The 13,633-nt window shown below is 39.3% G+C and overlaps 3 protein-coding genes across 4 annotated transcripts; all 3 read right to left on the bottom strand.

Moving 5' to 3' along the window:
- Positions 1-111: 111 nt before the first annotated feature.
- Positions 112-3,476, bottom strand: dph2 (diphthamide biosynthesis 2). Of its 2 annotated transcripts, none has more exons than XM_037078763.1 (7): positions 3,328-3,476; positions 2,763-2,969; positions 2,436-2,548; positions 1,955-2,175; positions 920-1,609; positions 471-653; positions 112-259 (listed from the first exon to the last, which is right to left on the bottom strand). In XM_037078763.1, the coding sequence occupies exons 2-7, from the start codon at positions 2,910-2,912 to the stop codon at positions 141-143; spliced, it is 1,476 nt and encodes a 491-aa protein (XP_036934658.1). In that variant the 5' UTR covers positions 2,913-2,969; positions 3,328-3,476; the 3' UTR covers positions 112-140. The 2 variants fall into 2 exon arrangements, with proteins under 2 accessions (XP_036934658.1, XP_036934659.1); XM_037078764.1 differs by lacking the exon at positions 3,328-3,476 and adding an exon at positions 3,202-3,302.
- An 880-nt stretch (positions 3,477-4,356) lies between these two features.
- mcur1 (mitochondrial calcium uniporter regulator 1) lies at positions 4,357-8,809 on the bottom strand. Its single transcript, XM_037078766.1, has 9 exons — positions 8,494-8,809; positions 7,199-7,315; positions 6,991-7,094; positions 6,462-6,563; positions 6,327-6,368; positions 6,143-6,214; positions 5,747-5,800; positions 5,358-5,472; positions 4,357-5,031 (listed from the first exon to the last, which is right to left on the bottom strand). The coding sequence occupies exons 1-9, from the start codon at positions 8,708-8,710 to the stop codon at positions 4,976-4,978; spliced, it is 879 nt and encodes a 292-aa protein (XP_036934661.1). The 5' UTR covers positions 8,711-8,809; the 3' UTR covers positions 4,357-4,975.
- Positions 8,810-9,880: 1,071 nt separating this feature from the next.
- On the bottom strand, positions 9,881-13,578 carry LOC119008893 (regulator of G protein signaling 9 binding protein). Its single transcript, XM_037079617.1, has 3 exons — positions 13,349-13,578; positions 11,530-11,836; positions 9,881-10,257 (listed from the first exon to the last, which is right to left on the bottom strand). The coding sequence occupies exons 1-3, from the start codon at positions 13,442-13,444 to the stop codon at positions 9,881-9,883; spliced, it is 780 nt and encodes a 259-aa protein (XP_036935512.1). The 5' UTR covers positions 13,445-13,578.
- Positions 13,579-13,633: the final 55 nt, after the last annotated feature.

The following is a 13,633-nucleotide window of genomic DNA, read 5'->3' as shown; positions in this document are numbered from 1 at the left end:
AGTAATGGAAAAAAATATCTCACTACTTACAGTTTCCAGCAATTATAAACAATATACTTTTAATACCTGGAGCTGCAGGCAGAGATAATAAAATTCTCTGTTGGGAGCTCTGTAAATGTTTTGGTGAATTATCACGATGCTCATCCTTCCTCTTCGTAGGCAATAGCTATGCCTTTCCTGCCCTTTCCTGCCTTTACCACAGGCGTCTCCCCCAATTTCTGCTCTAAGCCACGCCAACTTCTTTCTGCCAGGAAAGATGCTGGAAAAAAGAAAGCAGAATTTTTTTGTGTGATACAAAACATTTATAGTGTTTGTGCTGGACTGTATCGACTGAAGTGTTTTTTGTTGTTTTGCTAAATGCTCACTTTGCGCAAGGTGTAGTAACATGTTACTGTATGTGTGAGAAATTCTACAATAAACTTATGGCTGTATGAAAATTAGTGCAAACAGCATCTAAATTCACTACATACCAGCTGAGTTAGTGTTGGCTACGGTCATCGTCTGGTTCCTGAGGACCACGGAAGAGCCACATAACGACTCTGCAGGCTCACTGATCAACAGATTTTTGCTCCGCAGAGCTCCTGTGATTAATGACACGTCAGTCTCATCGCCGTCCTCCTGCTGATCAGACAACGGCACATGACTCTGTCCACCTGTGCAAATTTGACAAGGATAGAAAAAATACTGGTTAAGTGACCCACTGCTCACAGTTAAGCCATAATGTGCAACTATTTGATCATGTTTTCAAATCAAGTGTCTAAAGAGTCTAAAGCATAAATTTAGGTTGAGATTAGATGAAAAAATTTCCCCCCCAACCTGCACCACCATCCCCTTACATTGTTTAATTCAGTCTCTTAACATAAAGAAGCTGACGAGAAATGGTTTAGGACTTTCTGGTGGAGATAAGTCCCAATCTGACCTGGCAGGAGCTGTCGAAAGTCTGTGACATATTCCTCTGACCACTCCCTCTTCTTGTTGCAGGCCACTTCCATTTCAAACGGTGTTACTACAGGTTTGTAGAACTCACTGGAGTCCAGCAGTGAGTTCTCGGGACATGCAATCAACACAAAAATGTCAATTTCCAGAAAGTTTGCTAGTTTGGGCACGTTCAGTTTCCCCATGGCGAACATATAGCTCTTCTTGCCAGCTCGGCTGATTGTCTCCTTCAGCTGTTGGATGACTGTGAGGTAGTCGGCCACCCCAAGCGTGCCGACCAGGATGCCAACCACATTGGCATCTTTGGCCCTTTCTATTGCATAATATCGCTTCATCAGTGCACGGTTGATACTTATCGATTCAGTCCTCCCGATCATGGTGATTGGGTCAAAAGAACAAAATGTGCAGCGATTCCACGTCATCATGAAGTTTCTGAGGACGGCTCCCTCTTGGCCTATATAGAACATACTGTAATCCGTGATGCTTAAGCCGCTTTTCAAGGAGAACTGTCTTCCAAACTGACAGACAACCTGGTTGTCATCCTGGTTTGACACACAGGTGTCATCATGTTTTCTTTTAATCCATCCATGACTGTAACACTGCTCCCCTTCGACAACAAGTTCTGAGCAGACGAGGTTTGGATACTCTTGCGAAAGGAGGGTCTGAAGGTCCTCTGAAAAAATAGGACAATAACACATATTTAGTCAATGACAGGAAATCATTAAGAAGCCTTTATCAAGGCACGATCTGAATAGGTAAGATTTCATACTCTGCCTTAACTGAGGATGTGGTTAATTTGACTGAGCATCCTGATAGTTAAATTAACTAAGTAGTTAAATTAACTAGAACAGTAAATCTGTTCTACTATTTATCTTCATTGTACATTCTGAATTTTAATGAAGAATTGAATCTTGTCTTGAATATCTACCCAATTTAATGGTGTACATACACAATGATATAATCCTCTGTCATACTAAAGACAGAAGAGCATGCAGTAGGGCTATGTAAAAGAGCTTACTGATGGCATGAATGTAGTTGACATCATAGAGGAGGATGATGTGACTCTGTGTGTCAGGATAGAGTTCTCTGAAGGCAGACGCGCACTTGTCAGGATCCATTGGTCGTCTCTCAAAGACGTACATCAAGGGCAGCCTTTTAGACGGACTGAGGCAGGCGCTGCCATAGTGCACAATGCATTCAGCTCCGACGTGCTCTGCAGCTACTTCGTCCACACAGCAACTGCTCGAGAGAATTTAACAAAAATGGGAAATGTCATATAAATCATAACAGCTTGAGATTCAAGATATGACATTCTGGATTCAGATTTGGAAGTTGACACATTTGAGGCATACAAACGGCTGTAAAATGCATCTTTGTCAAATCTGTCAGTAAAGGTGCCACCGGGCACTGCTTTTTCACATCACTTTGCATGAAGAACATAAATGGCATGGCACTCCGTGAAATCAGACTTTTCTCAGTTGAACCAGTTGTGTAATTACCTGCCATAGGATGTATCTCCCAAAATGTAAGGCTTGGCATTGCTGTTTCTCTCAATCTCCACTGCTACTGCAACTGAATCCACCAGCAGCTCATCAGGAAACTGAAGGGCAACCTGTGAACATTCACCATTTAGAGGCACTCTTCTTAAACGTGTGTCAGGCATTCCTGCACGTGATTTAACCTCAGCTGCTTAAATGAGCAGCTTTACTCAAAGAGTTGTTTTAAACAAGCAGGATTTCCACTCAAGTACTCACTTTTGTATACATATGGATGGACTGAATGTTTGTACGACTTCAAGTAAAAAGAAAAAAAGAAAGAGCCCTCACCTTCTGAAATTGACGTTCAGCGATGAATTCACAAGTCTTCTTAATCTCATACAACTCTTCAAGTTTATCCAGAGGGGTGTTTGTCTTCACTGTTACGTCCACCACACGCTGAATTACCGTCTCCGAGCTGCTGCTGAATGCATCAGCCATTGTTGCGTAGAGAACACTCAGCAGTGCCTACACATCAACTGTGGTTCAGCCTATCACCTGGTGGGCAAACAACAAGCGAATGAAAATATAAGTATTATTTCTGACACTATAAATAGTTAAATAATACAGTCAAGAATTACTGAATGAAGCTAAAACAACGTGGCCAAATATTTGACTACATTACCAATGGGAGGTTTTCTTACACAATAACCACACGTGTCGTAGCAAATCTATATCAAATACTAAGACTACCCACCCATACGCGACCACAACGTTTACGTTACCTTACCTACATTAGCTTAGCCGCTAGCTGATTGACAACAAGAAATCTTTGTTTAAAGCCTCATTGGTAACAAATTATCATTTACAAGTTATGACGTATTATACTTGCAACACAACATATATGTAGACTTACTATTCAAAGTCATGTGGGCACTTGTAAAGGGATAAACGCTTCTTTGACAGCTACACACGTGTAACAGCAGAGCACTGATCCCCACAACAGTCGCCAGGGCAAACACTTCCGGCTCAGATGATTTTCAAAATAAAAGCAAGGGTGAATCATGAACATATACATTGGCATTATTTACTTGAAGACCTAACATAAGTGAGCCGCTGTCTTATTTTCTTTGCGCTTGAACTAGAGTAAATAGGGTAAGCGTTGTCCTAAATATGATTTAGGTATTTTAGGACCATTTTCACAAAATGGGGGAAATGTTTTTATCGACCAGTCCAGTCCAGACAAGAGTGATGTTGGGTCCACCATTCACCTGTCATCACAGATTGAAGATGACTCTTAACATAGCGAGGTACATTATCTTCTATTTGTGTAACTATTAAAACCTTTATTCCTATTGCCCAAATGAGGGCAAGGAAAGGAAAAAGGTAGTTGATTCTGAGATGAGACCATTTTGGAGATGATTTTGAAGTGATTACTGTTAATACCCCATACCTTAGCTTTCCCATATAATTCATAGGCGCTCACATATATTTCTCTTCTCTCTTCAGATGCACTTTTAAAATGTGTCACCACCACCCCAGTGACACAGCACCAGGTGCTCCTGTCCCCTCTACTTCAGCACAGCAGTGACACAGCATCTTATTTATATTGTATATTTTGTTATTCATTTTACATCACGTTTTCATGTTCACTGTTTTTATTCTGTATGTAAATAGAATATTCTTTAATATGTTGTGTGCAGTGCCTTATTTATATAATATTTTTTTATTTATCACTTGTTTCTTTCTTCAGTTTTTATTAGGTGTGATTTAAAAGAAATAAAATCTTGAATACATACATGCAGATTTCTGTGTGAGCGTTTGAGAGTTGATGCAGTGCAAGGGGACGGCCAGCTAAATCTTGCCTAAGACACCAAATTGGTCAGGGTCTGCTCTGCCATCAAATATTTCCCAACATAATCAATAGAATATTGTTGCCACAAAGTTTGCATTGTTTGGTAGTTCAATTTATTACAGTCAGTCAATCATGTTAAAACATTTTTGAAAACACAAAGCAGCAAGATACAAGTTACTTCTGTGATAATATAGTAGGGTAATCAAGAGTCACACTGACCCCTCCTTCTTTGATATGATGTATATGATATATAGACAAATAAATACATTTAAACACAAGTTTTACTTCAGTTTCTAATAGCATTATCTGAATAAGAGGTCAGTATGTCATTGCCTGCACAACATTTCTTTAGGGGAAGGTAAATTCCCATCTGTCCAAAACATTTCCAAAGTACATTTGTCAGCTTTGTTTCTGGCAGCTATTCAATAACCATGGCAGCTATAAAAAACAATTACTGGCCTCAGCCCTGAGCGGGTTACAGAATTCATGGGTCAAAATTATTTCTCTGAAGGCATTATTTCCAAAAAAATCTGGCACTGATCAGTTCGCAGAGGCTTTCTTCTAAAAGTCACACTTCAAAACAAAAGATAATGATTGATAACAGTCATACATGAAAGAGACTTGTCTCTGACTGTTTAACATGAGGATGCATTGAAGGTTCAAGTGGTACCAGGGGATAATACATATGAAATCATACTCATTGTCCTTTCTACATCCAAATACGATAGAAACCCAAGACCACAGTGAGACAGGTGAACACTGAACCTGAAAGAGAGAAAAATGTAGGTCAATCATTAATCTACTGGCTTCAGTAAATGGCAGCGACAGATTATTTATTTCATTTATAATCAGCAAAATGTTTGACAACTACTCATGAATAGTTGAAAATCCAGCTTCTTGAAAATTTACTTTTAACAAATTAGAACTTTAATCTATTAAAAACATTTGAAATGAATGGTGCTTTATTTTTCATCAGTTATGTTCTATCCATACTTCCCCTTTACAATAAAGACTCTGAACAAATGACATTTAAAAGAAAAAAAAAGATTTGAGTTTAAGGCTATGAATGCTCTACAAATGCCATGTCCTACCTGCAAGGTATTTTATAGTATCCAGTTTATGAGACTCTAACATGGTTTTCAAACCGGCCACTTCAGTGTCTATCTTCATGTTGGTCTGTGTTAGATGACGCTCTTGCTCTGCAGTCTGTAAAAAAGGCAGTTAGACACAGTCAGACATTAAAAAACTGCTTCTCATTTAAAGCAGTTAGTAACAGTCATTATTAGAAATGAATCACTGGTACTTTATTGTGCCTCTAGTTGTACTTTAAAAACACATATTTTATGTAAGGAGCATAATGTATAATGATACAAAAGAACAATTGTTTCATCTATACCTAACACTACTTTTTCACTGTTTGTCCTGTGATTGTACATTATGTAGACTATCATAAGTGCAGGTGTACTGCACAAGTACAAACCATTTCCATAATATCAGTGCGTGTTTCTAGAAGCTTCTTCTCATGCTCTGCTTTCTGAAAATGACAAATGATGTTTTATTTAGAAAAGGAAACACAAGTCATGACCTGTCAGGTTCACACTGCATGTCGTTTTCCTGTCCCACCGGTCTATAGAACAGTACGTTTCAAACATCACTAATCTGCTAGGATCAAGATTGCATATTTCTTGTAATTCAGCATGCTTACAGACTGACAACTGCAATAATAGAGTGTTGCATTCAATGAGAGACAGGGTTGGTAAAAGATATAATTTCAAAACATTATGTTTCAACAGTAAGCCATCAGTAATATAAAGCACATTTACGTCAACATGAAAAAAGGCCAAATTAAATCAATTTAATTTCCTCAAACACTTACCAATTCTTTTACACGGCTTTTCTCCAAATTCATGTCTAAAATAGTGTCTGAGCGCACTTTATTCATGACATCCTGCAACAGAGATACACAAATAAATCTATATCATTCAAACAAAAATCTAAATAATTACTTAAATCATAAAAACTTGGATGTATGCTGATTTGAGTAAACAGGAATAACTTACAGCCAGATGGACCTTGAGCTGCAATAACTGAATCTTGAGTTTCTGGGAGAATTATGAAAAATATTAAAAATCTTTAGTAATATGAATCAAAAACAGAACAGCATGAATGTGAATTCAGGGACCATGGACATTTACCTCGCTCTCTGCCAGTAAAGCAGAGAACTCGCTCTTCTCAAGGATTATCATGTCTTTCTTAACAGCTGCTATTTGAGACATTACACGCTGCAGCATGATCTCCTGCCAGAATCAAATGAATGATACAAGTGAATAAGAAAAACTTAGTACTGCAAAAGCATTTTACTTGCCTAGACCCAAAACGGCTACAATAAGACAAAAAGGTTTTTTCTGTTGCACACACCTGTCTGATAGTGACTCTGCCTACATCCCAAAGTCAGTCTAAACACTATACAAATACTGAACGACACTCAGCACAATTAATACCAGAATCCTCAACTCACACTACATTGAATTCAGACGCATGCTCACATTAGTTCAGTGCACTGCCACTGACATGCTTCGACGTGTTTAATGGATGTGCAGTGTAGGATAAACACAAAGATCTTGGTACAGTGACCTTTTACGGGACTAGAGGCACAGCCTTCAGGTGATTCAGACTGAAACAGGTGCTGACATGGTGCTTACAGTAAATGTACGAGATCCTCACCTGCTGCACTTTGGTTACCATCTCGGCATAGATGACGTCCATATTTGAGTTTGTCATCTTCATCAGTATTTTAACCAACACCTCAGCTTGCTGAGTAGTGAAGCCTGTTCATGGAAAATCATTATTTATCAGGAGAATCAACAGTGTCTTAACAAAGCAGAGTGATACTGTTTATTGGCACTTGTTGGAGTAACAGAAGAAGCCAGACCATTTTCCTCGAAGAGTCGTACCACCGCATGTGTATCAAAAAAACGCTTCCCGCCCTGGGACTTTGATTCACCCGGGTCCAGATCATACTGGAGGGCTTTGATGGAGGTACTCAGCTCTGAAACCATTAAGGAGAAACAAAATTAAACATCACCTGGAATTGTACTTTTCCCTTCCTTTCTTATTTTGAAATATACACTGTAATTCATTGCAAATTTTAACACAATTTTCCGTATTTATGTAACATTTGTCTTCTAGCTTGTATGAAGACCCAGCATTTAATGTAAGTGGCACATTCTCTACATATGCTGTCAGCAAATACTTAAATATATTAAAAAAAAACATTCGTAAAGATAATGTATATTTATGCATAATGTTTCTAACTATAAACATTTCAGCTTTCTGACATCATCCCATTCTTTTTGTCACAAATTTTACGTGTAATTAATACTTCAATCCTTCAAACTGCACATATTGTATTCATATATGGGTTATATGTTTACTTTAAAATAGTAATCATCTTTCTTATCATAGAGCTCATGTTTATAATACCTTACCTTAATACTTGTATAGCCCTTACTTGATATTAAGCATTTATAAGAGCTGTGCAATTCAAAGGTTGAAAACTACAAGTTGTGAAAAAAATGAAACTACAATAATCAGGGTGAGTGCGTGGTTACAGAGAGCTTGAACCAAACTCACAAATGTCATGCTATATAGACAATGTATAGATGGTTAAGTACGTGAAACATTCAAATTCAAAATCACAACAATAACACGATGGTGTTGACACACCTGGAAGAATGGGAGGTCCTGTTTTGTGAATACAGTGTGACATGTGGGCAAAGGTTTCTACTGAAAATATTTAGCATCAGGGTCTAGTTTTACTTAACACCAAGAACAGGTACAAAGTACTGTGTCAGTGAGCAGATGGTGGGAAGACCAACCACTGAATTCGACAGCTGATAAATTAATTTGTCAGTAGCAGAGATACAAGAAAGCCCTGAATTAAGAGCGTCTGAAGAGGACTTTTATTTTGACATTCAAATAAGAGACACGCCAGATGACCTCATGGAGACTGTTACTGTGCATGACAACTAATTTCTGATGGAAGAGTGTCACCACCAGCGGACTGTAGAATGGAAATACCTGTTAACCCAAGAAATAATGACCTTTTATTGGTGACACCAATGAGCTGCGTCACTGCATTCAAGAACAAACAGTGGCTAAAAGTGGTTATTTGACGTTAGCCATGTAACCAGACGCCACATAAGTTAGGGTACCATAAGAAGTTACCTCTTGCAGACACCTGTGTCACTGCAGACAAATACTCAGTCTTCAAGTTCAGTCCGGGAGCTCGTCTCCTTCCCCATTTAGTCTCCTTCAAGTCGTTGAGGGGTGCAGTGAAGGAGATACACCGGAGACACGCGTGATTAAAAGACAGGTCATACCACCTTTCTCCGTGGCTGACTCGAAAAGCTTTCAATCTTGTACGACACTGTTTAAGCACCATTGTGACAGCAGCACCTGTACTCCAGCCTCACGAGGTCCTGACAGCGTTACCGCGGCTGCATAGCAACTTTTCACCCAGTCTCTGAGGAAGAGGCGCGGACTGAAGCGAGGAACTCCCAAACTTCCGGTCGTGTATTTCAAAATAAAGCTGCTTACCTCTGTCATAACTGCTCATTTAGTAGACTTTCTACTCCTCAGATTTTGTACTTGGATAAAAGTAGTAATGCCACACAGTAGAAATACATTTACATTTTAACTTGGTTTTTACTTAAGTAAAAATGTAGTGCTTTTAACCAAGGTGCTAAAGAATAATAATGAATGGAGGACAACACAGTGTCATATCAAAGTTGATAACTTTTATAATGCATAACTATACATTGTCAGTTCTCTACAGCACAGATTATATACACAATAGGTAACAATGAAATAAATGAAAAAAATGCTTCGGTCATTGCAGGTGGATGTTCTTATTACAGTATATTAACTACAAAGCATCAGCACCTATGTCTTCTCGATGGCAACAAGGAATAACGTGAGGAAATGACTTCCTGACTAGTCAGGAGAACATGCTGTACCGAACAAAAGGGAAAATACAAGCTTGATCTTTTTAACAGTAGAGTAAGTAAAGTCCTATATTAGCCCCCTTGCCACCAAATTAGCTCTGGTTCTCGAACCAGTTCTGTTCAAGATTATTGGAACCACGGTGCTATCTACACAACCAGTTCCCACCAGTTTTAAGCAGAGCCAGCTGGAAACAAACTTTTGGGTTTCTAATCAATTCAACGTGGGTCGAAATGCTTGGAGCAGTTCAAACTTAGGTGCACCAATCAGAGCTGAACTGGTTCTATGTTGATGGAAAAGGGGCTATTGTAATTTTTTTTTTCTCAGTTGTAACTGGCAACCATGTGTTTTTACTGTCACTTTGTTCAACAAAGATAGGTCAAAGAATATGGCAGCTTTGGATTCACTGCAATAAATGGCAAACTGGTTTTCATCCAGATTTGTTATTAGATAAATGATCTTATGCACTAGTAGATATTTTAACTGCTATTTCAAAATGTAACCGTTTTTCGAAAGAGTAATTAAAGATAAAACTACTTGTTTTTTTTTAACAGTGTTACTGAGTATTGCTGAGGTTTTACAGAAAAATAAAATAATATTAAGGTTTTGCTCATGAGAAAATCACAACAGAAACAGATAAAGTGGCTGCCAGCAAAACAACACAAAACAGCAATAAGAGCACAAAGATGTGCTTGCGCTGGCATAGAGACTGTTGTCCGGGCTGCTCCTCGTCCACAGAGAGCATAGCCAGGGAGGTGCTGTCGGTGCTGCTCAGAGGGTCTGCATACTGCGGCCCGTGGGGCTCCACCATCCAGCGCAGCACGTTGACCTTCATCTCCATGTCGTCGATCATGTGGTCGATTTGGCTGATCTCCTGCTCCATGGTGCTGTGCTCCTGGCTCTCCAGGCTAGCAGGGAGGGTCTGGCTTGGAGTTTGGTTCAGGTCCGGCAGGCTGAGCGCCCGAGCTGCAACCTCACTGCCTCCTCCTGTGTTGACAAAATGTATCATTTTGAGAAAACTTCTTATACTGAGGCTCCTTCAGTTCACAACTGAAGGAACAAAGCTCTGAAAGCTGAAACATTCCTCTCATTTCTCATAAAGGACTCAGCTTGTTTATGCTGCACCAGGGGACAGCATGTTTAAAGGGAATGTGTGGGTGATATTCATAATTTATCCACTGCTTTTATTATCATATAATAGCTTATAGAGCCATTATATGCAGGAAAGTTAAGTTGTGGTCAGAAGTTTACATACACTTGTAAAAAAAAAACAACATGTATATCATGGCAGTCTTGATTTCTAAAGCTCTTTTTTGTGATGGGGTGGAACACATACTTCTTTGTCACAAAAAAAAAACAAAAACTTCATGAATTGGTTAAACAATTAATTTCTTATAGATCTTCAGAAAATGTGACCAAATCTGATGGGACTGCTTGGATAAGGTAAGTAGTATATATTTGGTTCCAACGCACAGGTTCTTTTACAGTGATCACACTTCACTGGAGGGGAATCACATGACTTGGAGCTGCAAGATCATCCGACTATAACAGACTAATACTAGTTGTGACTGTTCATATAGATTACATAGGGCTGGCTGTAACAGTCCTTTGATAGATCCCCCACTGTCAACTTTCCAGCAGTGAAAGATTTTTTTAATAATAGCTGGAGTTTTTATAGTGTTTAAAAAAAAAAAAAGGTTTCAAAACTGGCTGTAAAGGTTACTGAATACTGCAATGAAAGCACCACTACTGAGAGCACTACTGAGATGACAAAGGTACTACTAGGAACGCCTCGTGAGATGTGCACGCACAAAGAAGTGATGTTGTGTTCCCCCTCAGGCCAACCAGTGTAATTCTTCAAATGCTAGAGAGTAGAGAACGTGCACGAGAGGAAGCATCTCAACAATAGAGATCCTCACCAGTAGTGTCTGAGAGGCTCTATAGCTCAACGCAGCCAGCGTTATTGGCCCTCACTTTGACTTGCATCTTTTGTTACCAAAGTGCTCATCTTCTGTAATCACTGAAAGTCAGCTGTCAAATTATTAAAGAGCAGCCCGTATTTTTTTTTTTTTATCTAACTTCATCTTATTTTAATCATGTTGGCTGAAGACCAACTGATTTACAATCCCCCCCCAAAAAAGACTATGAAAGATGGACAAGTGCAATTATTTAGCAGGTTACAACTTTGATATACGCCGTACTGCCTCCAAAGCTTTTTTTTCTAGCCTAATCTAATAAGAGCTACGGAGCTGTGGTTACCTTGTAGGCCCGTTTGCACCAGGGTGTGACTGTTGGCCAGAGAGAAGATTTCAGCCACATTGAAAACCTTGCACATGTCAACATGGAGGAGCTCCAGGCTGGAGGAGAAGGCCACCCATTGGAGCTCCATCTCCTTACGCTGCTCCTTAGGCAGGCTCTTGTCTCGGAGGTGTGAGGTCAGATGATGACAGATGGCCACGGCCAACTTTTGGGCCTTTTCTCTCGTTTGTCGCAGCTCATCCCGCAACTGCAGGCTGTCTGTGCACCCACCGACACATGAGGCCAGGTGCCGGTAACATGCCACCACCTGTACGAGGAGGAAGAAAACACAAGCGATGTAATAGCGCCAATTACAATATGGAGCTGTGTGCTGCTGTCCAAGACACCTTTAGAGTTGCTTAGGGTTAATATGGACTTTACACATCAGTGCTTCATTAAAGAAATGCAATTGTTTTCTCTTTAGTTCCCAGCTACTTAATAAGGAGAATGCTGCAGTGCTGTTAAGCTCAGGAAATGTTTTGTGGATTCCCAAACTTCACCCAACTTTCCATCAGCATGGGGGTGAGTGGATGCTGACTGGCTGTATTTATTCCTCAACAGTAACTTGTGAAATGTGCAAAATGAGACGCTTCAAGTTTAGTGATCTTAATCATCCTACGATAACACAATGGTTTATTAATAGGCATTAGCCTCGCACTGGAGGATTAGCAGGAGGGGTTCCAATGAAAAATATTACTAATAATCTCATTATCATTGATCTATTTCTAGTTAAGCCAAAACAACCTTGTGGTCTCGGAGCGCTGACAGACAAAAGAAGGGAACACATTATTACTATGAGTATGCTGTATCATTTCTCTGCTTGACTACTGTATATATTAATTGGCATTCATAATTTTGTAAGCTATACTTGATCATGACTAAACACTATGATATTACTCCCCTATATATTTCTTGCCACACTAACAAAGCATGCTTATCTCTATCATATTGTATTGCACTGCATTGGCATACAAAATAGAAAAAAAAATGTACTGTAGTATTTCATTTACTACAAAGGTTTCTCATGTGTTATCAATGTGTCCACCTGCTGCTATGTAATGTCTCTGGAGAAAAAATAAAATTAATTCCAATAATAAAAATCATCCATCATACGCCAAGACCTAGTAATTCTTCAAGTAAATTGCAAAAAGTACTAAAAAAAAAAAAATCTACATAACTGGAACTTGCATGCTGTCAGCACCAAGAATTATATTGTCTGCATATTACACAAATATTCAGTGACCAAAAGTAAAACGAAGATAAAATAAAGGGCGCATGAAATAAAGATTACCCACATGCTGTTTGCAGATAAAGCGCCGTACTAAATACAAGCCATTGACCGAGGGAATAAAAATGTTTGGTATGGCCTCTGCATTTTCCAGCACATAATAGAAGGGTCACGAAGATGCAGTGGACCAAGACGTTCTTTTCAGTGAGAGTGCTTTTTTGGCCACAGGGGAAAAACGATGCTTAGATGTCTTGCATTTGTTTAGTCTGTAAAATACTGACATTAGAGATTTTTTTAAAAATTATACAGCGAAGACGGTGATGCAAAACGTATTGAATTTTTTATGACAATTTTCCACTCTTATGCAGTAACATTGATTGAAAGTTGTTTACCATATTCAATTTTCAGAAATATGTTAGATGACAACCTGCACCTGCTTATCCAATTGTAAAGCAGCAGACTGAAACTACTGTCCTAAACATGCCAATACAGCATTCTGTATGTCCTCAAGAGTCATTGAAGTAAAAACGGTAAAAACCTGGAGCATCTTACCTTCATCAAAGAGTCCACCAGAGCCTTCCCATCAGCCAAAGCCTTGTCTGTGCCGACTGTGCTGTCATCGCCCACTTTGTTATTTACAAGTGGCATGAGGATGACTTGTCCAGAGTCTCAGACTCTGCCACAGCAGGCAAGATTTTGGCCCAGCAGCCCCTCACTTCTCTGGCCGCCGCTGCTCCTCTTCTTCCCCTGTAGGATGCTTCATTCAATGGCTGAGGGTTGAGACAGACTCATTCCCACAGCCGCAAGATGCACCACGATATTCCACTCAAATTACTA

Source organism: Acanthopagrus latus, chromosome 19, assembly GCF_904848185.1.
Source record: "Acanthopagrus latus isolate v.2019 chromosome 19, fAcaLat1.1, whole genome shotgun sequence".
NCBI lineage: Eukaryota > Metazoa > Chordata > Actinopteri > Spariformes > Sparidae > Acanthopagrus > Acanthopagrus latus.
Note: the sequence above shows the minus strand (reverse complement) of the source record. Positions and strands in the feature narration are given on the sequence as shown.